We start from the raw sequence: 26,328 nt of genomic DNA, 5'->3' as shown, positions 1-26,328 counted from the left end.
ATTTTTAAAACTAGTCTGTATACCTATAATACTTAACCTTGTGGAGAGAATTTTCAGCAAGTCAATTTTCTGAAGTATTCAGTGCCAAAATGAAGCACTACTGTTGGAGATGATTCCTCTAAACCGGCTGCAAAGGCAGTTAGAAATGGGCAATAAATGTTGGTTTAGCCAGCATAATTACCATCCCATGAAAACAACATTTAAAAATAGATAGTATGAAAAGTCACATCTGTACCTCCCAACAGGTCAGCAGAGATCTGAAACACATCATTGGGAATCCCCTACACCATTCTGGTTATATAACAACTCAACTTACTGCTTAAGCATATTCACTAAAAGTCAAGCAGAGCGACAATTAAACTCATAGCTCAATACTGAACCTGAAAGCATCCTTACCCTGTAGCCAACACACTACCATGTGGAGAGAATGTACAACAGAGCCCATTGGTCAGAGGAGCAACATATATTGGCCTTTGTAAATTCAAGCACCAAATTCTCAGCAATCTAAACAAAGAAAAATCTTAAATTACAAATTGTATTTGCTCAATACAAAATCTGCAAAGACTGACTGTCTTAATATACATATCAACCAAACTAAACAGCAAACTGACTAGCCGAGCCGGTAAGTTTAACTATGTTAACACTGAACATTGCAAATTTTAATTTTTTCACGTACGATGTTAAATATTAACTAACTTCTTCAGTAGCTGATTTTAAAATTGAATGACAACACAACTGATTTGAAGAAAAGTTGTTTTGCCAAGAAAACAAATATCAGTGGTTAGAATCTAAAATGAACCATCTTACAGAATGAAAAGACAGATTCAATTAAAATTCAAAATGGGCTTTGGACAACTTCCAGAAGTGAGAAATATTGCTATGTCATGAAGGTGGGTTGGAACTAGTCAAGTTGCTATCTACAGAGCTGGGCAAGTGCTGTACCTAATCTACGATTCTATGAGGAATCAGAACCTTGCAGAAGACTTCATATTCGGGTTGCTTCATTGGAGATCCATGTTTAATAACTTGCAATATCCCCTCTAAGATGTGCAATCCAGGTATACCTGCATGTGTTTGAGTTACTACGCATGCTCAGCTACTCAAAATAAGCAATAAAATGGATCCCACCCACACAAATCAGTGTCCAGCATAAAAGAAACTTGGACATACCATATATTCACAAGTAAAAGTCGATGTAAATGTTGACCCCCTATTTCTGGCTACAAAATCTGGAATAGACCATATATCTTGTAAAATTCTTCACAGCTAACAGATCAAACATTTGTTATGATGAGGAATTTTGTTTTCCATGCTATGTACAAATCACACCAACACGGTACAAAAGAATCAAATGCCAACCAACTTCATGGAGTACACCGTCATATACCTAGTTGAGGTTTTGAAATTTCATTATTTTGTGTAAAAACACCCTCAGAAGAAAAAATACAGCAGAGTTTAAACTGAAAGTTATTGAAGTTGTGAAGAAGAGAAATAATTTGCAACAAGAGAATGGTTTCTCAGAGAAACTTTGAGACTGGAGAAAGATATTGAACCAACTTTAGGCAATGATAAATGAAAATGTGCTAACAGAGATAAACCTAGCAAGTGGCCACAATTGGAGAAAAGAAGTTGCTGAATGGATACCTGAAAATTGTCAAAATGAAGGGTCTTAGTCATGAAGCCATCTGAATCCATATATAGAGTCAGAGATGGAGAAAGTGAGGACTGCAGATGCTGGAGATCACAGCTCAAAAATGTGTTGCTGGAAAAGCGCAGCAGGTCAGGCAGCAAAGGAGAAGGAGAATTGACGTTTCGGGCATGATTCCTGAAGAAGGGCTTATGCCCAAAACGTCGATTCTCCTTCTCCTTTGATGCTGCCTGACCTGCTGCACTTTTCCAGCAACACATTTTTAAGTGATAGAGTCAGAGATGTACAGCTTGGAAACATCCCAACCCAATCTAGTCCCACCCGCCAGCACCTGGCCCATATTCCTCATAACCCTTCCTATTCATCACCTATCCAGATGCCTTTTAAATGTTGTAATTGTATCAGCCTCCACCACTTCCTCTGGCAGCTCATTCCATACACGTACCACCTTCGCCGTGAAAATGTTGCCCCTTAGGTCTCTCATATCTTTCCCCTCACCCTAAACCTATGCCCTAGAGTTCTGGACTCCCCCACTTTAGGAAAGAGACTTTGTCTATTTATCCTATCCATGTCCTTCATGATTTTATAAACCTCTAAAGTCACCCCTCAGCTCCGACTCTCCAGGGAAAAAAAAACAGCCCCAGCCTGTTCAACCTCTCCCTATAGCTCAAATCCTCCAACCCTGGCAACATCCTTGTAACTCTTTCCTGAACCCTTTCAAGTTTCACAACATCGTTGTGATAGGAAGGAGACGAGAATTGCATGCAATATTCCAAGTGGCCTAACCAATGTCCTGTACACAATTACAACATTATATCCCAACAAGAAAGATGGAATTTCAGATTTTAAGCCAAGTGCTAGATAGTGCACAAGGGTTGAGAAGGCATGACTTAGTTCTCTACCAAAGTATAAGATTATACAAAATCAGTTTCACCAGTTTGTAATCAGAAGTTTGCAAAAGGAAGGCTACAAGTTATCATGCATTGGATACATGGACAAAACACCTATTACCTCTCAACATGCTGGACAATCAAACTGTGAACCGAAAAGGAGAAAAAGAAAGGATTGGTGAGAACCACTGATCATGAGAAAAGTAGGTTTACTTTAGTTCTCTTTTGTATGACTGATGGCCCTCAGATAAAACCAATGGCTGTTTTTAAAGAGAAAAACTTTGCCAAAGGAGAAATTTCCAAAAGAAATTGTCATCCATGTGCATTTACAAGGCTGGATGGATGAAGGTGGATTTACAAAATGGTTAAAGGAAGTTTGAAATTTATGACCCGGTGGACTACACAAGGAAGAGTTTGCTTGTCTGCGACCAGTTTAGATCTCATCTAGTGAGGAATGCTGTTGATAACATCCAATCACAGACAATAGGTGCAGGAGTAGGCCATTCTGCCCTTCGAGCCTGCACCACCATTCAATATGATCATGGCTGATCATCCTTAATCAGTATCCTGTTCCTGCCTTAACTCTATAACCCTTGATTCCACTATCCTTGAGAGCTCTATCCAACTCTTTCTTAAATGAATCCAGAGACTGGGCCTCCACTGCCCTCTGGGGCAGAGCATTCCACACAGCCACCACTCTCTGGGTGAAGAAGTTTCTCCTCATCTCTGTCCTAAATGGTCTATCCCGTATTTTTAAGCACATAACACTGACATAGCTGTAATTCCCGACAGACTTCCAAGTGGAAGGAAATAAAAGCTGACACTATTTCCGAATCATTGAAGAAATGTGAAATTTCAAATGCATAGAATGGTACAGAGAACGACCATTTATGGGATGACATAGATGAAGCAACAGCAGATGATGTGCTACCGCTAACTACAGACAGCGAAAATGAAGAGGATCCATACAATGATATCATTCATCCTGATGATAGTGAAACTTTATTTGGTACTGAAGATGTTGAAAAGTGTAATTTTGCAGGATTTTAATTAACGTTTGTACTTGACATGTTTAAGATGTAACATGTACAAGTAATTGTGATTTAAAGCCATATTACATTTCTACTTCACTTTTTCTATGTATAAATAAAAGCTTACTACCGATAACTCATTTTTGTTTCTATTGTTTTTATCTAATAATTACCCTAATTTATTGTGTTTTCTTTTCCTTTATTCATTTAGAAGATCAGTTGGGCTTCAGCTAATGATACGGTATGAATTTTGACAGGCATGAATTTCGGCCCCTCAAAAAATAGTATCCACGTAATAGTCGGCCCCATAAATTTAACTTTTGTAATCTAAAAATTTTGATTATTACTCAAGTATATACGATGTTGATCTTACCCATCATCTGCTACTGAGGTAACATTTAGTCCCTGCTGGGAGAAGGAGACTGCTCGTACAAATCCGGTCCGAAAGCCTTCATCAACATCCAGAGAAGCTGGTGGGGAACAATGCCTGCAGTACCAAAGCTTTACATTAACACAGTTTGTTCTGGTTTAAAAGTCAATTTTAAAATCTGGTTTCTAGTGACTTTTTTAAAAAAGATAAAAACATAGGCTTTATGTGCAAATGCTATAAAATGCAACTTTTCCTCCCAATTTGCAAGGAGGAAAATGGCTGAAATTTACCGTACCAGAGAGGAGCATGAAAACATGTTTATAATGACATGACACAACATAACTTGAAGAGCTGGAATATATGGATACATTACCCAGAATAAATTACAACACGAGCACTGCCAATACCAGCTGAGAGATACTAGCCATGTGGAAGTTGGAAATCCATTCTAAACACTCTGGAAACCTACAATAATGTTGTTAGGTACCTGACAGAAATTTAAGTCACTGAAAAAGCTCCCCTGAAATGGCCATGGTTGGTTTGTCACTAGTTTTCCAAGCATTGAACGGCCATACCATTGTGGAATTAAATCTGGTCCATTCATTTTTTTTCTGCGCATGTCTTGCCAGCTTGGACTATTTCCATCATTTTGTTTAAAGTTCAAATTTAGATGCAAATAGAAGTCTGAGATCAATTTATTGCACAAACATACAAAGACTTAGGATAAGGATTTAATATTAACCTGAGTTTGATTCATTCTATGCACCACATTGTTAAATGCTTTCCATGCAAAAACAAGCCTGACCAATTAACTTCATATAAATAACTTCTTTACCTCAGCTTCATCAGGCTTTCTCCAGTGTATGGGTCCCATACAATTACATAGGTATCGTAAGATGCAGTAGCTAGTAATGCTCCATTGGAGGAATATTCACATGATACAACATCACCTCCATGTCCTTCTAGTTTCCGAAGCACTGTATAGGTTACTGTGCTCCAAAGCAATACCTGTGATCACAAGGCAATTATGACATTAAGAAACTGTAAAAGCATCAAACCTGAAGAAGAATTTATATGGAATGAGCAAGCTGTGTTTAAAGATCATGCCGAGAGCATAATTAAGATTTCCTAATAAGGTATATTTCACATTCCACTAACAAGAGCCTCTGTAAGCACTCATGGACCAATAGCCCTTAATTTACAAAAACTAAAAATTCAGGTATCTGAAATTTGCCTTCCACTTTTAGAAAAAAAAGCCAAATTCTATGCTGTAACTCTCACAGGTGAGACAATACATCCACAAAAGGATTTGATGCTGGAACTATTTGAGCCAAGGCAAAATAAAAGTTACATGTCAATTACAAAGCTGTTTCCACACTTTTTAAAATTCCTGTACAACCAAAATGTGCCCAAGGCCTGCTTTAGATAATGTAAATTGTAGTAGTAAGTGTCTTTTATAATTCGTTTCTAGAATATATCAAAAGAGGATATGCAGCTTTGACAACATCTTCCAAACCCATACAATCACCACCCACAGAAGAACAAGTACAACAGATACATAGGAAGACCATGACTACAGGTTCACATCCAAGCCACTCACCACCCAGACTTGGAAATATATCACCATTCCTTCAGTGTCACTGGGTCAAAACTGAAAACTCCTTGAGGGAGGGAGTTCATGTGTCTACACCAAATGGACTGCAGCTGTTCAAAAAATGAGGGCATCTAGCGATAGACAACAAATGCTGGCCCAGCCAGCGATGCCCAGATCCCACAAGTGAATTTTTAACAAAGAAAACAAGCCAAATGCTTTGTGAAACATAGGTTTTACAAATAGTTTTTTTTTTAAAATGGATACAGAAGAGCACAGATACACATCAGCTGAAAACTAGATTCAGAAATGTATCCCCACAGGTCCAGCAGTGTCAACTGAATTACTGAAAAATCAAATGCCAGTTTAAAATGAAAGCAAAAGAAGGTGTGAACAGGATACTGACTTGGATATCCAATCTACAATGAAGAGTTTGTACTGAACCCCTGGGGAGATTGCCACACCATGGATAAGTCATAAAATTAACTATTATTTCCCCAATTTTTATTGATGATCTTCTTCACAGCTGCAGATGTCTCAGCTATTTCCATAATATCAGGATAAAAAGATGATTACGGAAAAAAAAGGAAAGGGTACAAGATGGAAAGAAAAAGATCAGAAGAAAAATCTAAATGAATTGGATTCACCACCCCAACTTCCAAAATCACTACAGAATTAGATCAATAGGCTTGACAAAACTTTATAACTGAACAAGATTGAAATGAATGCAGATTAGCAAATAGGTTCAGCAATAAAATATGCATAGTTTCTGACTGAGCAGTCATGCATAACAGGTTCATTGATCTCATATCCATCAGTCATAGACAACATTCACCAATTACAGGTACACCAAAAGGTTGAGCAATTTACTTTGATCAGAAGGGTGTGAATTTTTCAAACATCTCACAAATGTTAGCAGTGTTTATTTATAACCTGAAACTGGGTGTGCTAGAGAAAATTGGGTACATTAGATAGTGGGAGTTTACTTCCAAAATTCCTTTTTGATATTCAATAGAACAGTCTGCAATTATTTTAGAATTACTCATGAATTCTAATGAAGCTATTTTTTAAAAATGGTGTCACTTGGGTATTAAGTTCAGTAGTATTTAAGTGTCATTGTTTAAGGAAAAACTACACATACATATGTAAAAAGAAAAATGTTTCTTATCCAGAAAGCTCACACTTATTGACCAACACAGATGAAAACTTACCATTCTTCCCCCTCCTACAGAGCAAAGCATTGTCGAATCAGGGGAGACAGCACAACAATAAACCCATTGGTTATGGCCATTTAATACATGCAGTAGTTTACCTGGAGGAGGGTGGAGAAATAGAGCAATGCATCATACTGAAACAATCCTCAGCTGAAGAAAGGTCTCATAATTGCAACAATGAATTATACACTGATACATGCAGAAATAGCAGCACAGCATCCCAACTATGAGAAATATTTCTGGTGACAGAATGCCAGGAATTCCAATGAACAGAAATGTAGTATCTATTCAACAAGTACATTTTTAGATTCTTAATCACCGCATAGCATCAATTATCAAACTTGATTCAAACATTTCGTTGACATAGTTCATTATGTTATTGAACATTGAAACTGTTTCCAAGAACTGATTAAAAGGTGACAAGACTAAATTGGTTAACTAAATATTATCACCCAATAAAATGCTGCATTTATGACAAAATTCTGTTGCTCCATCAATATTTTACAAATGCACATTAATGCTGATCAAACAATTGGACTTTTACATTTCCTTCAATAATCACCATTTGGTTCAATTTCTTCTGCTCGAGTTACTTATAATCCAAATCACTGATGGATAGGTAAGACTGCCTTATGGGATTTTTTCCCCCCTGTGACATCCTCACCCCCTCTATCCAGAAGCGCTTTGCTACTGTCCAACCATAATCAGTGTAATGTATTTATAGATATTCATTTGTTCATGATATTGAATGATCAATATTTTGGGCAGCAAGAAAAAAAAAGTATGAAGAGGGGCAAAAGTAAATCCCTAAAGTTTTTTTTTAAAATAAAGGCTAACAGCAAAAAGAAGTGTCAGGAAGAGGATGGAAGTTGAGCAACAAGTAAAAAGATCATAAAGGCAGAAAGCATGGCTTAGGTACTTAAATGAATGTTTCACATCTGCCCTCACTAAAGGAAAATGTTGGATCAATTCAGTTCACTATTGCCTTTACAGAAGGAAGTCTATCATCCTTATCTGGCTTGCCTATGTGACTCCATACTCTCAGCAACATAGTTGACTCTTGATTTGGAGATGCCAGTGTTGGACTGGGGTGTACAAAGTTAAAAATCAGACAACACCAGGTTATAGTCCAACAGGCTAATTGGAAGCACACCAGCTTTCAGGTGGATGAAGGAGCAGCGCTCCGAAAGCTAGTGTGCTTCCAATTAAACCTGTTGGACTATAACCTGGTGTTGTATGATTTTTAACCTTATTGACTCTTAACTTTCTCCTCAAATGGCCTCAAGTCAATCAATTCAACAGCAATAATAGATGTGCATCAAATGCTGGTCTTGCTGGAGATCCCACATCCTGATTAAAGAATTTTAAAAAAACACTGATTCATTTGTCTAAACTGCAATGAGTTTATACTGAACGTTTGGAGGACTGGCTCACCTAATTCATTTGTAAAATTGGTGGTAACAATTTTGAATAGGATAAAAAAAAAGAAAAATCAATGAAGACAGAGGTATTAAAAGGGTGGTAGCTAGCAATGTCACCCTATCCAATAAAGGGTAGATCTTCAGTTACTGACACATTGGTGGAAAGAATAAAAAATACCTATTGTGCTCTTTTAAAACTCCTTAAATAATGGTGTGATGCCAGAGAACTGGAGGATTAAAATGTTATATCACAGCATCAAGCTATTACAGACTTCATTTTCTCTGGACTTCTCCCACAACTTCCCATCTTAGTCCCCAACCCACGTCTTCCCAAAATAGGACTGCCCGAGCAGACCATTATTCAGCCTGTTCTTGTCGCACTGAAGTTATTTCTTCCTATTTTGATTCTGTTCCCCATCTCAGTCTCTTCCCACTTACGTTTGTGATTTTTTTGACACTACATCAGTTAGAGTTTTTTGGCCGTAGCTGCTTACTCTTCACCGTGGATGCGTAATCTCTCTGCACACCCATTCCCCATCAAGATGGTCTGAAGGCTCGCCACTTCTTTCCTTTGAGGTGGTGGGAGAGGGGGGGGGGGGGGGGGGGGAAGGAGGTGGTTAAGAGCTTCAGTAGTCCCCTCTACTACCATCCTCCTTCACATAGCCAGCCACACTGGTTCTCACTGAAAGTTTTCAGTAACTGGTCTCATTTTCTCCTGTTAAAGATAGGACTTCAGGTACCATACTTGTCCTAGTTACGTCAATCTGTTTGGCAGTCTCTGTGGAAAATTCCTTGTTCCAGTCAGTCATTCTCAAGACCTGACCACCACTCTCTCCCTGATACAAATCAGTGATGCCTTTGGTGCTACTTCCTGCTCTCGTCAGAATTGGCACATTTAAAATCAATTTTGTTTTGAATTCCCATCTTTCTCTCACCTTCAGCTGCTCCATCTTGGATATTCATTCCCTTTCTGGCCTTTACTGTTTCTATTTCTAGAAATGGGCTGACCCCCAAATACCCTCTCACAACCCACCAATTTCCATTTTCCTCAACTGCACTTACTCCCAGCCTGTTTCCTGCAAGGATTTCATTCCTTTTTCCCCTGTGTCTCAGTGTCTTTTATTCCAGTGATGCCTCTTTCAACTAGACTGCCTCTGACATGTCTGTTGTATTCAACCGAGAATTCTCTCCACTGTAGCAGATAGAGGCCCTCAACTGTGTCCAACCTACCTCTCACTACTCTGCCCTCACCTTCCAGAACAAATCGCCAAGATCACTTATCAGCTCACCAGTCTCTACATTCAAAAGGAACATCATCTACTATTTCACCATCTCAAACAGGATACAACCACAAAAGATAATCCCCTGCTCTCCAATTGATATTTAAGTACACTTCCAAAGAAATTTAGCAGAATATCTATTGTAAACATAAGTTAGCCCATAGGTATAAAAAGTGTAGTGTTGATATTCAAGTTAGCTAGGAAGCAAAGAGAAAATGTTTTTTTTCCCCCAAACTGGAGGAAAATATGCGAAGGTTCAGAATTAAAATGATTACTTTGGCTCTCCATACTAAATGATCTATATGCTGGCAATTTCACCATTTCAACGCCTGCAGAGGACTAAAAACAAACGTAATCAAAGTTCAAGGAGGAATGTAGGAAAACATGCTAGAGGTAGCAACAGATGTACCTAAACATTAGATGCCAATCTGATTAAGCCAAAACACAAGCCTACATGCTTGCTAGCAACAAGCGACAGCATGTTAGAGTGAAGAATGCCCAAAACTGCCAATTCAGATCCAAGCTCTGCAGTTTATCATATTTAAGTCATGAATGCTGTTGCACCATAAACAGTAATAGAAGGAAGTGTCTCCAAAAACATACCTAACCTTAAATGACAGTGAAACTCACCCCTCAGATGTCAGACTTCAGTCATGTTGATTCATCTAACTAATAGAAAGATGGTCATCTACTTAATGAGGCTAAAAGTAACTAACCTTGACATTAAGGAGTATTCGACCAATTGCAGCATTAAAGAACACCAGTATAATTGAAGTCACTGGAAATTAGGAAACTCACCAGCATTTGCAGTCATATATGGCATATGGTTGTTGTTGCTGGAAGCTAATCATCTCTGTCCTAGACACTGCTGTCGGAGACTAGGATACAGCCCGGAGGAACATAAAACATCTATTTTACAGAGGTGGTGGTGTTGGATGTCTTGAAACGCATAAAAGTGGATTAATCCCCAGGATCTGATTCAGGTGTACCCTAGAACTCTGTGGGAAGGTAGGGAAATGATTGCTGGGCCCCTTGCTGAGATGTTTGGATCATCAATAGTCACGGTGAGGTGCTGGACAACTGGAGATTGGCTAACATGGTACGATTTTGAAGAAAAGCGGGAAGGAAATGTCAGGGAACAATAGAGCAGTGAGCCCGACATCACTGGTGGGCAAGTTGTTGGATGGAATCCTGAAAGACAGGATTTACATGTATTTGGAAGGCAAAGACTGATTAAGGATAGTCAGCATGGCTATGTGCGTGGGAAATCATGAGTCATGAACTTGAGATTTTTGAAGTAGTAACAAAAGGGGACTGATGAGGGCAGAGTGGTGTACATGATCTATATGACCTTCAGTAAGGCATTCAGCAAGGTTCTCTATGGGAGACTGGTTAGCAAGGTTAGATCTCATGGAATACAGGGATAACTAGCCATTTGGATACAGAACTGGCTGAAAAGTAGAAGACAGACTGGTGGTGGATGGTTGCTTTTCAGACTGGAGGCCTGTGACCAGTGGAGTGCCACAAGGATCAGTGCTTTGTCCTCTACTTTTTGTCATTCACATTTGGGGCAGCACGATGGCACAGTGGTTAGCATTGCTGCCTCACAGTGCCAGGGACCCGAATTCAATTCCTGCCTCGGGCAAATGTCTGTGTGGAGTTTGCACATTCTTCCTTTGTCTGCGTGGATTTCCTCCGGGTGCTCCGCTTTCCTCCCACAGTCCAAAGATGTGCAGGTTAGGTGAATTGGCCATGCTAAATTGCCTGTAGGGTTAGGTGAAGGGGTAAATGTAGGGTAACGGGTCTGGGTGGGTTGATCTTCGGAGGGTTGGTGTGGACTTGTTGGGCCGAAGGGCCTGTTTCCACACTAAGTAATCGATATATGATTTGGATGTGAGCATAAGAGGTACAATTAGTAAGTTTGCAGATGACACTAAAATTGAAGGTGTAGTGGACAACAGAGTGGGTTACCTCAGATTACAACAGGATCTTGACCAGATTGGCCAGTGGGCTGAGAAGTGGCAGATGGAGTTTAATTCAGATAAATGTGAGGTGCTGCATTTTGGGAAAGCAAATCTTAGCAGGGCTTATGCACTTAATGGTAAGGGAGTGTTGCTAAACTAGAGACCCTGGAGTGTAGGTTCATAACTCCTTGAATGTAGAGTCACAGGTAGATAGGATAGTGAAGGTGGCGTTTGGTATGCTTTCTTTTATTGGTCAGAGTATTGACTATAGGAGTTGGGGGGATAGTGTTGTGGCTGTACAGGATGTTGGTTAGGCTACCTTTGGAATATTGCGTGCAATTCTGGTCTCCTTCCTGTTGGAAGCATGTTTTGAAACTTGCAGGGATTCAGAAAAGATTTACAATGACGTTGCCAGGGTTGGAGGATTTGAGCTACAGGGAGAGGTTGAATAGGTTGGGGCTGTTTTCTCTGGGGCCATCGGAGGCTGAGGGGTGACCTTATAGAGGTTTATAAAATCTTGAGGGGCATGGATAGGATAAATAGACAAGACCTTTTCCCTGGAATGGGAGAGTCCAGAACCAGAGGGCATAGTTTTAGGGTGAGAGGGGAAAGATATAAGAGGGACCTAAGATGCAACTTATTCACACAGAGGGTGTGCATGTACAGAATGAGCTGCCAGAGGTAGTGGTGGAGGATGGTACAATTGCAGCATTTAAAAGACATCTGGATAGGTATATGAATAGGAAGGGTTTAAGGGATATGGGCCAAGTGCTGGCAAATTGGACTAGATTAGGTTAGGATATCTGATTAGCATAGACAAGTTGGACCAAAGGGTCTGTTTCCGTGCTGTATATTTCTATGACTATGACTAACTGTTTTCAGCTCCTTCAATATTCTTTCCATCACAAGGAAGGAAGTAGGGATGTTCACTGACTACATGGTGGTCAGTACCATTTACAGTTCTTCAGATGCTCAAGTATTCCATCCTTGCATGCAACAAAACTTGGGTAACATTCAAGACTTTATTTGGAAGAAACATAGTTGCATAGCTATAGAAAATGAGTAACAGTATGAATCATCTGTCTAAGTTAAGAAACATTTAACCAAAGAGCAGAGATAAGCAGAAAAGGGCCAAATACCCTCTTCTTTGCTGCGACATTCAATGATTTTAAGAAAACTTTGAATGGTTCTTCTTCCACTGAGCGTATAAAGGCAACAAGAACTCTTGATCTTGCAAGGAATTAAGGGCTACGGGGAGAGTGCAGGTAAATGGCATTGAAATGCCCATCAGCCATGATTAAATGACGGAGTGGACTCGATGGGCCAAGTAGTCTTACTTCCTCTGCTATGTCTTATGGGAGTGCCCATTTGACACTTTCATCTGAATTTCATTAAGCACTTAGTGTTCCAGTATAATGTTACTGAGTAAAACCCAGAATATAGGGAAGAGGTCTCTCTCTCTCTCTCTTCTACCCTCAAAATCATATTACAATAATACCGTTTAGCAAGCTAGTAAGAGACAGAGTTGAAAATGCTGTTAATCCATTCCAAATTTACTATGTAACCTGAATTTTGCCTTCCAGATATATTGGAGAAATTACAAGGCTACACAGACTGCTTTATACAGAAAAGACCAATTCTTCTCATGTATGGTCCCTCTGGAGCCCATGGGTGGCCTCCAAAATAGTTCAATAGCCTTTCTTCAAAATAAGTTAAAAAGATGGAATTACTCCCCCCCCCCCCCTCTCACGTACCATTCTGTTTTAGGTCCCATACACGCAGAGTTCTGTCTCTTGATGCAGAAACCAACATGAAGTCTTCATTGGTGATAAAAGCAAATGATCTCACTACAGACTGATGCCCCTTCAAATAGTGGAGAAGATGAGCTGCAATAGAAAGAAAAAGGTGGGTTGAAAACTACATGCAATCCATAGAATACTGGCACATAAAACATTCATCTGTTTAAATCTCTGGAAAATGGGAACCTGATATTCTGGAAGCAATGTCCTACACAAGTCACCATTCACATTCTAAACCCTGATGTGGAATATTGACTATATAGACATTACAGTCTAAACCAGTGCTGCCCTGATCTGACAATACACCCGGCATGAGAAATCACTACAGTAGAATTAATAAGGAGCCCTGGCTGATTTTGACCCTCAGACCAAAAGTGAGAATGTTAATGGATAGTAACCTAATTGGTAGTGATAGTTAACTCAGAAATTGAGGATTACTGAATGCATTCACTCCTCCAAACAATTGATGTAATCAATTTTATTATTCTTTTTGAATGAAGGAAACATTTCAAAATGCAGATGAAATGTTACAAGATGCAAATTCTTCTTTAATTGTTCAAATCTCTAGAAGAGAATATTCAGTCTCAATTAATCAACCAGGTAGTTGATCTGAAGTTGATTTCTATATTTTCTTTGAAGTTGGAACTTAGTGGAATTATTGCGATAGAGTTGCAATGCTCTTCAGTAAATACCCGTCTAAAGTGTAAAATTATCAAAAGTTCACTTTGGTTGTGGCCCAATACAGTGTTTGTTCCTCTAGCTGCCGTGGACCCAAACAAATGGATCACAACTGACTCAAATGGAGGTTCCTACATGATTCATTCTTAAAATGATTTCATACATGGGTAAGCTTAGGTACTTGGCAGCACTTCAACCCTATCGGCCAATGAGAGGAAACAAATACAAACGGTCAGATGCAGAATCAATGACCAAAAAAATCAGATCATTAAAGTATGAAGACCATCTATCTGTTTGCCAACTGAGACTATGAATATTCTCTTTTAAAGATTTGAATAGTTAAAGAGGAATTTCCAGTTTTTTGTTTAAAATCTGCACCGTGGAAAGTTCTCTTTATTTGTTTAAACATTAAAACTGAAGACATCAATGATTTAGAAGAGTGAACGCATTCAGTGGGAAACATTTGAACCAGCAGAGACCGTATTAATAAAGATTCATATAACGAAACTGTGGAAACCACCCAACCTATGTTACGATTTAATGTTTGACAATATGCAGAAGGTAGAGGGTACCTTTAAGACTGAATCTTTCTAGGCCATTTGCTCATGTCAAGGATATCTCTCCAGACACCAGCTCAGCAAACCAGAAGCAAGTGTTGACAATAGTAAAATGGCCTAGCAGCTTCGCAGAACTAGCGACTGACATTGCTACTTCCAAAAATATTGCCATGAACTAATTGAACTTGGATTGCAAGCTCACAGAAATAAATGAAGAACCGGTGTCAACATATCAAATTATTGAATTGTTTCTCATCGTGAGCATGCATATTAAAGAAAATACCACAAACAAAATGTAAAAATTATACTGATTATAACTCCTTGGATGCTCAACATAAACTCTGTGTTTAAGAAACTTACATCAGTTCCAGTTCCGGTTCCAGTTCCAGACATAAATCTGGACCTAAAACCCAGTGTCATAGAGTCAGAGATGTACAGCATGGAAACAGACCCTTCAGTCCAACTCATCCATGCCAACCAGATATCCCAACCCAATCTAGTCCCACCTGCCAGCACCCGGCCCATATCGCTCCAAACCCTTCCTATTCATATACCCATCCAAATGCCTTTTAAATGTTGCAATCGTACCAGCCTCCACCACTTCCTCTGGCAGCTCATTCCATACACGTACCACTCTCTGCGTGAAAAAGCTGCCCCTTAGGTCTCTTTTATATCTTTCCCCTCTTACCCTAAACCTATGTCCTCTAGTTCTGGACTCCCCGACCCCAGGGAAAAGACTTTGTCTATTTAACCTATCCATGCCCCTCATGATTTTGTAAACCTCTATAAGGTCACCCCTCAGCTGCCGACGCTCCAGGGAAAACAGCCCCAGCCTGTTCAGCCACTCCCTATAGTTCAAATCCTCCAACCCTGGCAACATCCTTGTAAATCTTTTCTGAACCCTTTCAAGTTTCACAACATCTTTCCGATCAGAAGGAGACCAGAATTGCACGCAACATTCCAAACCAATGTCCTGTACAGCCGCAACATGACCTCCCAACTCCTGTACTCAATACACTGACCAAAAAAGTAAAGCATACCAAACGCCTTCTTCACTGTCCTATCTGCCTGTGACTCCACTTTCAAGGAGCTATGAACCTGCACTCCAAGGTCTCTTTGTTCAGCAACACTCCCCAGGACCTTACCATTAAGTGTATAAGTCCTGCTAAGATTTGCTTTCCCAAAATGCAGGCTACAATAAAATCCACTTAGCTGACCACCACGCCCCTCCATTGTTACAAATGTGAAAATCTTACACAATCATTTTTCAGAAATTGTATTGCAGATTGACTTCATGAAGTCAATTTATCTCCTGTAGGCTAGAATATAAAAGGTAGCAATCAGGAAACGGATCGATATAAAACATTGCTTGGAACAGTAAGGAATTATTCACAGACTGGTTAAAAGTGTTTGAAGACATCTAAAGGCTACTTATTCCAACAATATCACACCATTCATTCAATCTAAATCCGATGTAATCCAACTATTCGTGTAGAAGTAGCTACGGACCATACAAATGCAAGGCTTCCTAGCGAAATAATACAATGGGTCCTTTTACCCACAAAAATGACCAATAAATATTAGTTGTGACAAGGTTCAGACTTAGCACAACTTATTAAACAAACTCCTTGAACTCAAGTGTCCCTTGTTTATACCCAAAAATTTAAAAAGTAATTTTCTCTTTAGTTTGGAAAACGTTAGAACACATTAGTGGGCGGCACGGTGGCACAGTGGTTAGCACTGCTGCCTCACAGCGCCAGAGACCCGGGTTCAATTCCCGCCTCAGGCGACTCTCTGTGCGGAGTTTGCACATTCTCCCTGTGTCTGCGTGGATTTCCTCCGGGTGCTCCGGTTTCCTCCCACAATCCAAAAATGTGCAGGTTAGGTGAATTGGCCATGCTAAATTGCCTGTAGTGTTAGGTGAAGGGGTAAATGTAGGGGAATGGGTCTGGGTGGGTTACGTTTCGGCGGGTTGGTGTGGACTTGTTGGGCCGAAGGGCCTGTTTCCACACTAAGTAATCTAATCTAATCACAAAAAACAAGTTGGGGAGATAGAACAAATCACAGCCAAGCCTAACCCTAGGATCATATTCATTGCCAACACATGATTACATAACTCAGACACTGAATGGTCAACTGATGAAAACAAAGACATTGCACCTCAAAACGAGAGTTAATATCTCATGTATTGGTACTGTTAAAATTAAGAAACTTGTATTCAAAACACTAGATGCTACAGTATTTTCAAATGAAGTTACATTCTTTCAGTCCAGATTAGAGCAGAGATGCCTCAAAATATTACCAGTAGGCACTTTCCACAACTTGATTTCACCATTCGTGAGACCTGTAGCAAGAAGTGTATCAGAAGACTGAAGTTTGGATTTGTGTTGGTTCTCAGATGATTGCTTTCTATTATTAGATGGAGACGCTCCAAATGATAATCCCCATACTGTCTGACCACAATCAATTAGCTTTTCTCCACACTGGCCCTCTGAGCTGTCATCTGCTTTAAGATGATGTGTGCTTTTAGAATTTCTGGAGAAATAAAAAGCAAGAAAAGGACAAAACATAATTCAACAAATAGTAATTGAAGATACATTAAACATATTAGGCTAAACAAGAAAATTGCTGTCTGTGCCTACACAGACTGTAATAAACTGAAAACTGAATGGGTGCTGGATGCTGGCAGTTAATCCAGAATTCATCTTTTGTAAGTGCCAACTAAATTACGTAACATTCCTTATTTTTAAAGAGCATTTATATTTTAAAATGTGTGTTTGTGGAATTGTAGAGTTTACTGATCATCGATATAAAATGTACACAAATGGTATAGGAAAAAGGCCAACTGGCGCCTGAGCACCCCCCCCCCCACTGGACTCAAAATGTTAACTGTTTTCTCTCCACAGATGCTGCCAGACCTGCTGAGTTTCTTGAGAAATTTGTTTTTGTTTCAGTTCTCTAGTTAGCCACAGTTCTTTGCTTTACATTTGTCTATTGAATCATCTACAAGGAACACTATTTTGGAAAACATGGAAGCGAAATAATCGGATCACGTCAGGGAGTTTGAGAGCCAGTTAAAAGAGTAAAGGTGAAGGAACTGAAGTATGGCCAAATAAACTAATTCAGAGCAGAAAGCCTCTCAAAAAGGAAAAAAATGCCAACGGGGCTAAATGAGTTCATTTTGTGGGTTGTTGCCAACCCAACATATTTCACTTATCTCCCCACTTAGCAACTCCCCGATAAACAATATTAGGTGCAGCTACGCTAGATAAATCATCTGACCTCTGGATCTCTTCTGGACTTGGTATTATGGTTACCCCTAGAGCAAAATCCCCACTCCACCATGGCCACAGTAATGCTGAGTGGCAGCTGTTTGGACATATCACTGATTAAGGATCAATTGAGTCCACTTTGACTGTGCATTTTAATTCATCATCATTCTCTTGCCAAGCACTGAACAAATGAACCCCTTGGATACAAGCAGGCTGACAAAGTAACAATAATTGTATGACATTTAACTATTCTTCAGGGGATCTGTTGTAAAATCTTTAAAAATTTATTGCTTGTTACAGCAGCAATATGGGCCCATTCAGAAAACAAAGTAAGGGAATTTCTATGAGAAATCATCCCTTAAATGCAGAACATCTATCGATATAGTGAAAGCAGTTACATTAAGCCATAAAGACCTCGACATTCCTATTATATGTTCCCATTACACTAATTAGATATTTTATACAATTAATTCTTGGTGGCTTTACTCCTTTCATACTTAAGCAGTTTTGCCTTGCATATTAGTAGAATATCATCAAGACACCCACAGCTGCTATATCCTAATGGCTAACTGACATCGTGCAGTTATTAATAGATCATAAATTTTCTCTGGTATTAGAACTGCATTATGCTTCTCCTGTACCCTTTGTCTGTCCTTACCCCTTATGTCCATTCTATTAGTGAGTCAAAACACGACAATGAATATGCTACCTCAACCATCTGAATATCTTAGGGGGAATGGCGGGGTTGGAGAACACATGCAAGTGGCAGGCAATAATGATCTCCAACAAGTGTGAATTCAAATGTTTGTCTTACTATTTATTAGCATTCATAAAATTCAACCCCATAAACTTACTGGGAGACACCAGAAAATTAAATTACTGGTCATATTAATACTGTAACACATCAATATGAACAGAAACAATAAACATTTTCAATAACAGTTTGTTACCAAAGCAGTGTACCTTAAACAATTAATTTGCAATCTTACATTTTGTGATCTTCAAGTGGCCAGGGAACCAATTTCACAATATTGTGTCCCTGTGACCATGCAAAGTATGAGCCATCAGGTGAAAATGCCACACCCCAAGTCTCACAGCCAGATGTCCAATCTAATTCATGCGATCTGTTAGGTATAAGCTTTGCCAGCAAGAAGGGCTCTGCTGCTGTTAAAAAAAAAAGAGAATTATGCTGATAACATACATAACAACGTCCTTCATTCACATCCTCTATAACCAGCACCATACTCTCTTCACACGTAACATTCATGAAAGTCTTACATTTAAATGGTTAACATTAGGAATATCCATTATGCAAACCTATATATCCCAATAATTTTTGTTTTAAATAAAACTTCGAATGTATGATCAGTCATTATTTCCCCATACAGAGTTATAGACATGTACAGCATGGAAGCAGACCCTTCAGTACAAGTCATCCATGCCAACCAGATCTCCTAACCTAATCTAGTTGCATTTGTCAGCACTTGGCCCATATCCCTCAAACCCTTCCTATTCATATACCCTTCCAAATGCCTTTTAAATGCTGCATTTGTATTAGCCTCCACCGCTTCCCCAGGCAGCTCATTCTGTACACTCAACCCACTGCATGAATAAGTTGCCCCTTAGGTCCCTTTTATATCTTTCCCCACTCACCCTATATCTATGCCCTCTGGTTCTGGACTCCCCCACCCTAGAGAAGATACTTTGTCTATTTCTCCTATCCATGCCCCTCATGATTTTATAAACTTCTATGAAGGTCACCCCCTCAGCCTCCGATGCTCCAGCGAAAACAGCCCCAGCCTATTCAACCTCTCCTGATAGCTAAAATCCTCCAACCCTGGCAACATCCTTGTACATTCTTTCTGAATATGATCATTAGATAGAGGAACAGAATTATGTAATTTGGCCCATCAAGTCTCCTCCACCATTCCATCATGGCTGATGTGTTTCTTAACCACATTCTCCTAGCATCTCCCCTTACTAAATCAAGAACCTCAGTCTTAAATACACCCATCAGCCTGACCTCCTCCAACAATGTGTTCCACAGATTCACCAGCCTACATATGAAGGAATCTCTTTTCATCTCAGTTCTAAAGGATCATCCCTTCAGTCTGAAGTTCTCCCCTACTAATGGAAACATTGTCTCCACATCCACTTCACCCAAGATGCTCAGTATTCTCTAAGTTTCTCTAAGACCCCACCTCATCCTTCTACACTCCAAGTACAGCCCCAGACCAGTTCTCAACTGATTCTCATATGACAAGTCCTTCATCCCGGGTTCATTCTTCTAAACCTCCTTTGGACTCCCTCCAAAACCAGCACATCCTTTCTTCGATAATGAACTCAGAAAACTGTGAACATTCCAAATGCAGTCTAACCAGACCCTTGTCCAATCTCAGCAGTGCATTTCTGCTCTTGTATTCTAGACCTCTTGAAATGAATGCTAACATTGCATTTGCCTTTCTAACAGCCAACTGAACTTGCATGTTAACCTTCAGAAAATCTGGAAGGAATGCAAATAAGTCCTATTGTATTTCAGATTTCTGAAGCCTTTCCCAATATCAAAAATAGTCTACTCCTTTATTCTTCCTCTGAAGTGCATTACCTAATTTTACCACTTTGCATTCTGCCACTTCTTTTGCCAACTCTCCTAGACTATCCAATTCCTTCTGTAGCCTCTTCGCTTCCTCAACACTACCTGTCTGTCCACATATTTGTCATCTGTAACCAATGCTCTCAGTTCCTTTGTTCAGTTTGTTAATGTAAAACGTGAAAAGTTCTGGTCCAACACTGACCCCTGCAGAACACCACTAGTTGCCAGCTGCCATCTTGAAAAAGACCCCTTCTTCTCACTCTCTGCCAGCCAGCCAATCCTGTATCCATATCAGTATCTTGAGCCCCTAACACCATAGGCTCTTATAATCATTTGGCACCTTGTCAAAGACCTTCTGGAATTCCAAATAGATCACATCCATTGTGTCTTCCTTGTCTAAATTTGGTCATTACCTCCTCAAAAAATTCTAATAGATTTGTCAGGCATGACTTCCCCTCAACAGTCATGCTGACTCAACCCTATTTCACCATGCACTTCCAAGTACTCCACAATCCCATCCTTAAATCATGAACTTTAAAATCTTACCAATAATGAAGGTTAAGCTAACTGACCTATAATTTTCCATCTTCTGCCTGCCTCCCTTCTTATATTAGCCATTTTCCAGTCCTCTGGAACCATTCCAGAGTCTATTGATTCCTGAAAGATCACCAATGCCTTCACAATCTTGGGGTGTGACCACATAGTTTGGAGATTTATCTACCTTCAGACTTTTCACCTTCTCTAGTTCATTTTCCTTAGTGATGCCATTGCACTCACACTGCTTCGACTCCCGTGAAATACTGAAACTCTAATGGCGTCTTCCACCATGAAGACTAATGCAAAGTATCGATTCAGTTTCCTACTAGTACTTCTCCAGCCTCATTTTCTAGTGACCCAATGTCCACTCTTGCCCTTCTCATTAGATTAGATTGCATTACAGTGTGGAAACAGGCCCTTCGTCCCACACCGACCCGCCAAAGCGAAACCCACCCATACCCCTACACTTACCCCTTACCTAACACTACGGGCAATTTAGTATGGCCAATTCACCTGACCCTGCACATCTTTGGACTGTGGGAGGAAACCGGAGTACCCGGAGGAAACCCACGCAGACACGGGGAGAACGTGCAAACTCCACGCAGTCAGTGGCCTGAGGCGGGAATTGAACCCGGGTCTCTGGCACTGTGAGGCAGCAGTGCTAACCACTGTGCCACCGTGCCGCCCACATCTTTAATAAAAATACTCTTTCAATATTTTTACATTACCAGCCAGCTTATATTTCATCTTCCGCCCTCCACTTAGTTTTTTTTTGTTGTCAGCTGGATTTTAAAGAATTTCCAATCTTCTAGCTTCCAATGAATTTTCACTGGATATTATGCTTTTCGCTCTGCTTTTATGCTGTCCCTGTCTTCCTTTAGGAGAAAGGGAGGACTGCAGATGCTGGAGATCAGAGCTGAAAAATGTGTTGCTGGAAAAGCGCAGCAGGTCAGGCATCATCTCAGGAGCAGGAGAATCAACGTTTCGGGCATAAGCCCTTCTTCAGGAAGCCCTGTCTTCCTTTGCCAGCCATGGTTGTCTCATCCTTGCCTTAGTACATTTCTTCTACCTTCTGCTGTATCTCCTGAATTACCCCCAGAAACGTCTGCCTTGCTGCTCTACCATCTTCCCTGCTAGGTTCCCCTTCCACTTACTTCTGGCCAGTTCTTCCCTCATGTCTTTGTCATTAGCTTTACTCAATTGTAATATTGTTACATCTGATTCCACCTTCTCCCTCCCAAATTACAGGGTGAATTCTATCATATTATGGCACCATCCCTTCACAGTTCCTTCACCTTGAATTCCCTAATCAAGTCTGTCTCATTACACATTATCAAAGCCAGAATTGCCTCTTCTCTAGTGCTGTTCCAAAATAGAAAATTTCACAGCGAATCTCAAGGAAAGGAAGTTGTCTATCAACCTGATTTTCCAGGTCCACCTGCGTATCAAATTCCCCTGCAATGTTTTTTAAAAAATTGGTTTGTAGGTGTCACTAGCCGGCCAGCATTTATAGCCTATCCCTAGTCAGCCTTGAGAAGGTGTGGTGAGCTGCCCCACAATGCCGTAAGGGAGAGAATTCCAGCATTTTGAAGGCAATGGAGGAACAGTGATATATTTCCAAGACACGATTGAGTGTGGCTTGGTGGGGAACTTGCAGGTGGTGTTACACCCACATATAAGCTGCCCTTGTCCTTCTAGATTTTGTTTGATTTATTATTAGTGGGTGGCACAGTGGTTAGCACCATTGCCTCACAGCGCCAGAGACCTAGGTTCAATTCCCGCCTCAGGCGACTGACTGTGTGGAGTTCGCACATTCTCCCTGTGTCTGCGTGGGTTTCCTCCGGGTGCTCTGGTTTCCTCCCACAGTCCAAAAATGTGCGGGTTAGGTGAATTGGCTATGATAAATTGCCCATAGTGTTAGGTGAAGGGTCTGGGTCGGTGTGGACTTGTTGGGCCTAAGAGCCTGTTTCCTCACTGTAAGTAATCTAATACAACACAATGAAAAAATAAAGTGTTGTTTTGCATGCTATATAGGAAGATTGAACCATACAGAGTGCAGAATACTGTGTTACAGGAAGAGGGAAAGCGAAGGGGGAAAGCGAAGGGGGAAAGCGAAGAACAGAACATTAACATTTGAGAGGTCCATCAAAAAGTCTGATAACAGCGGGGAAGAAGCTGTTCTTGAACCCATGTGTATGGGTTTTATACCTTCTGCCTGTCAGAAGAGGATAAAGAGAATACAGCTGGGGTGTGAGGGGTCTGATTATGTTAGTTTCTTTTCAAGGCAGTGGGTAGGATAAATGGAGTCAATAGATAAAAGTCTGGTTTGTGTGATGGACTGAGCAGTGTTCACGACTCTACAGTTCCTAATGGTCTGGGGGAAAGCAGTTGCCATAACACGCTGCAATGTATTCTGAGACCTTTTGAGAAGTCAAGTAGATGTGAGAGGTGATGGTGAGAGACAAGTCTTCTGAAATAAATAGTTACAACTCTGACACATTCCTACAATGTAGGGCAGTGTTGCCTGATCTGAAGCTTAAACTTGCAAATTTCTGGTAAGAGCGTTTGTGGACATGCTGTATTTTCTTACCCTCCTGAGGGAGTAGAGGTGCTCTTGTGCTTTCTTGACCATCACGTCCACGTAGGTGGACCAGGACAGATTGATGATAACTTCTAGGAACTTGACGCTCTCGATGATCTCCACTTCTACACCATTAATGCAAATAAGGGCATGCCGTCCACTTTGCTTCCTGAAGTCAATGACCAGCTCCTTTATTTTTCTGACATTGCATAAGCTGGTGTCTTTACAGCATTTGCCATGCCCTCAATTTCTTTTTTGTTCGAGATCTGACATACGACGATGGTGTCATCAGCAGACTTGAAAATGGAGTTGGGGTGGAATGTAGTAACAGTTGTGAGCATATGAGGAGTGTAGTATGTGTTGAGTATGCAGCCTTGTAGGGTACTGGTGTTGAGAGTTATGGCAAAACTGGTGTTGTCACCTACTCTTACTGAACCTGGTTTGTGGATCAGGAAATCGAGGATTCAGTTACAGAGGGGAGAGCCAAGACCTAGGTATCAGAGTTTGAAGACGAGTTTAGTTGGAATTATGGTGTTGAAGGTGGAGCTGTAGTCAATATGTAGAAGTCTGAGGAACGTATCCTTGTTATCCAAATGTTCCATGGATGCTTGTAAGGCCAAGGAGATCGCATCTGCAGTGGACTTGCTGGACCAGGTGAATTGCAAAGGATCAAGGCAGTATTTGCTCCCCCTTGAATGGCCTCCTATACCATAGTGTAGTGATCAGTTGGCCCATCTTCCTTACAGTTCTCTGAACCACCCTGGGATCCACCAGCTCCCACATCATGCACGTACAACACATCACCTGGCCCTATATCTCCAAATTATTTAAATAGGTTTTGATTTAAAGTTTCTTATTGGCCTTTCGTTTTTAATATCTGTGAAACATTTCTCCAATTTACCTTTGACCTTAATAGAACTTATAACTGGTATTCACATTAGCAGCTAAATAGCAACCAATGAACTGCGGGCTCTCTTGTGACGTCAGTTTTCCCTGACGCTACGTCTCCTCCCCTTTAAAATTCTCTCAAGTGGGAAGTGAAAGTATCTGTTCTTGTTAATTGCAGTTGTGTTTTCAAAAAGTTACGCTTGCCTTGGCCACATTAACCGTTTAACTGATTGGTTCACGCTTCCTCAAGTGGTTACAATCCAGAATTAAGCCACCGCGATCCAATGAGGGACCAGTTAGATCTCAGGCACTCTCAGTTACTAAAGCATTGTAGCTGGTTGTCAGACTTTCCCTTGTGTGTGTCTCTCTCTCTAAGTGGAAACCTTTAGACCCAAATCCTACATTTGTATTTAGCAATAGGGTGTGATACACTTCCCATTTCAGTCAATATCGACCACTGCAACACAGCTGTGCCGTAGTGAAACGCAAAGTTGAACCCCCCCCAAAAAACTTCCCAGACACAACTACATTGACAAGGAGTCACGTGTTCAATTCGGACCCTCCCCATCCAATAAAGTATTTAACCAAACCCTAGCAATTGCTAATCAGAGCATGATCTATGACTCTATATAAATCCAGAAGTTTGCGAGTTTAAGCTTCCGATCAGACACCACTCCCCTCCATTGCAGGAATGTGTCAGAGTTGTAACTATTAATTTATTTCAGAGGGGTCTCTCACCATCACCCCTCACATCTACATGACTTCTTAAAAAGTACTTTACAGAAAGTGAAATATAGTCACTGCTGTTTATATGGAAAACATTATATAGTTTGTGCGAGTAAATTCTCAAACAACGTGTTAATAACCGGAAAAATCTGTTTCAGCGTTGTGGACTGATTGGTAAATATTGACCAGGGTCCCTCGAATAACGCCCCGTTCCTCAATCAAATAGTCAGAGGAGGTGGGAGAGCGGCATAAAGGCCCCTGGTATCAGCCAAAAAGGCACTCCAATACTAACTTGGAAGGTCAACTCGTATTCAAGTTTCGAGTGGCATTTGAACCCCGTAACGTGATTCTAGATGACGGCGCTACCACCTGAGCTTTGAGAGAATTGCAAACATTTTAAAGCCAGAGCAGCGTCCTTTTTAAAAAGGTGAATGACCCGCAATTATTTAACCACCCGGTTCACACCGAGACTCCGATGAAGCGACCACATCCAACAGCAGCCTGATTGTGTTTAAATGTTAGCGCTTCCTGGACATGACTACAATGTAAGCAGCTCTATGCACAGTGACCCGACCTTGTAGTGTTCACTGACCTCCAGTCTGGGGGCTGCAATCTCTAGTTCCATCCATCAATACTACAAAGAGGCGTTCGACTGGGTCCTCATGGAGCTAGCAAACGTGAATCCACTGTGTATTCTAACTTCAATACAGCTTTAAATCGACTCCCTTCCTCCAATCCATTCCGGCTTTTATTGTAAAGAGTGCAATCTCCCCATCAGCTTCATTATCACCAGTACGTATATGATGCTGCCCTGTGTCTGAAAGCTCCAGGCACAGGTAACATTTAAGTAACTGCTGTTCCCAGGACCAGCAGCTGAACGCAACACGGACCCTCCCTGCAACCAGCTGAGCAGGCACATGTGACCTGCTCACTGCTGCCCCATGCGGCAAGGAGGACCAAATAATACCTCTCTTCCATATTCCTTTCTGCCCTGTCCCAGCAAAATTCTATTGATTCAGTTTTAAAACTATTGGCTGATCAGGAATCTACAGCCTCTGTTCGTGGGAGAGATATCTACACTCCTACCATCATTCTTAAATGTGTTTCCTAACAACTCTCCTGAATGTCTAAAGACAACTTTCTCCCATCTGCTCTATCAATGCTTTATGGAAATCCGAAAGAAAACTCGAATTAGAACATATTGTACTTCAGACAGTTCCCACAATCACTCCTCACTCTAATCCTTGGAGCGCCATTGACATTGTGGTGAATCTGTATTGCTTCCAGA

General features: G+C 40.6%; 2 protein-coding genes across 11 annotated transcripts in view; one reads left to right on the top strand and one right to left on the bottom strand.

The window, feature by feature from the left end:
• rfc5 (replication factor C (activator 1) 5) overlaps positions 1 to 3,693 on the top strand; it is a 57,353-nt gene extending 53,660 nt beyond the window's left edge. The window contains exon 11 of the mRNA XM_043715873.2: positions 3,331 to 3,693. Coding sequence (XP_043571808.1) covers positions 3,331 to 3,352 — 22 coding nt within the window. The 3' untranslated portion in view covers positions 3,353 to 3,693. The remainder of the gene's footprint in view (positions 1 to 3,330) is intronic.
• Positions 1 to 25,922, bottom strand: part of wsb2 (WD repeat and SOCS box containing 2) — a 33,866-nt gene extending 7,944 nt beyond the window's left edge. For 5 of the 10 annotated variants that reach the window (XM_043715865.2, XM_043715866.2, XM_043715870.2 and 2 more), the window contains exons 1-8: positions 25,633 to 25,922; positions 18,705 to 18,879; positions 16,746 to 16,978; positions 13,164 to 13,295; positions 6,742 to 6,842; positions 4,775 to 4,947; positions 3,943 to 4,056; positions 397 to 504 (exon numbers count right to left, since the gene is read on the bottom strand). In XM_043715865.2, coding sequence (XP_043571800.1) covers positions 397 to 504; positions 3,943 to 4,056; positions 4,775 to 4,947; positions 6,742 to 6,842; positions 13,164 to 13,295; positions 16,746 to 16,978; positions 18,705 to 18,879; positions 25,633 to 25,669 — 1,073 coding nt within the window. In that variant the 5' untranslated portion in view covers positions 25,670 to 25,922. The remainder of the gene's footprint in view (positions 1 to 396; positions 505 to 3,942; positions 4,057 to 4,774; positions 4,948 to 6,741; positions 6,843 to 13,163; positions 13,296 to 16,745; positions 16,979 to 18,704; positions 18,880 to 25,632) is intronic. The other 5 variants (XM_043715871.2, XM_088000106.1, XM_088000109.1 and 2 more) reach the window with 3 other exon arrangements.
• Between the last annotated feature and the right edge of the window lie 406 nt (positions 25,923 to 26,328).

This window comes from Chiloscyllium plagiosum, unplaced genomic scaffold (assembly GCF_037043375.1).
Source record: "Chiloscyllium plagiosum isolate Xiang-an unplaced genomic scaffold, Cpla_swu_hap1 HiC_scaffold_24, whole genome shotgun sequence".
NCBI lineage: Eukaryota > Metazoa > Chordata > Chondrichthyes > Orectolobiformes > Hemiscylliidae > Chiloscyllium > Chiloscyllium plagiosum.
This window is presented reverse-complemented; position numbering and strand designations above follow the sequence as displayed.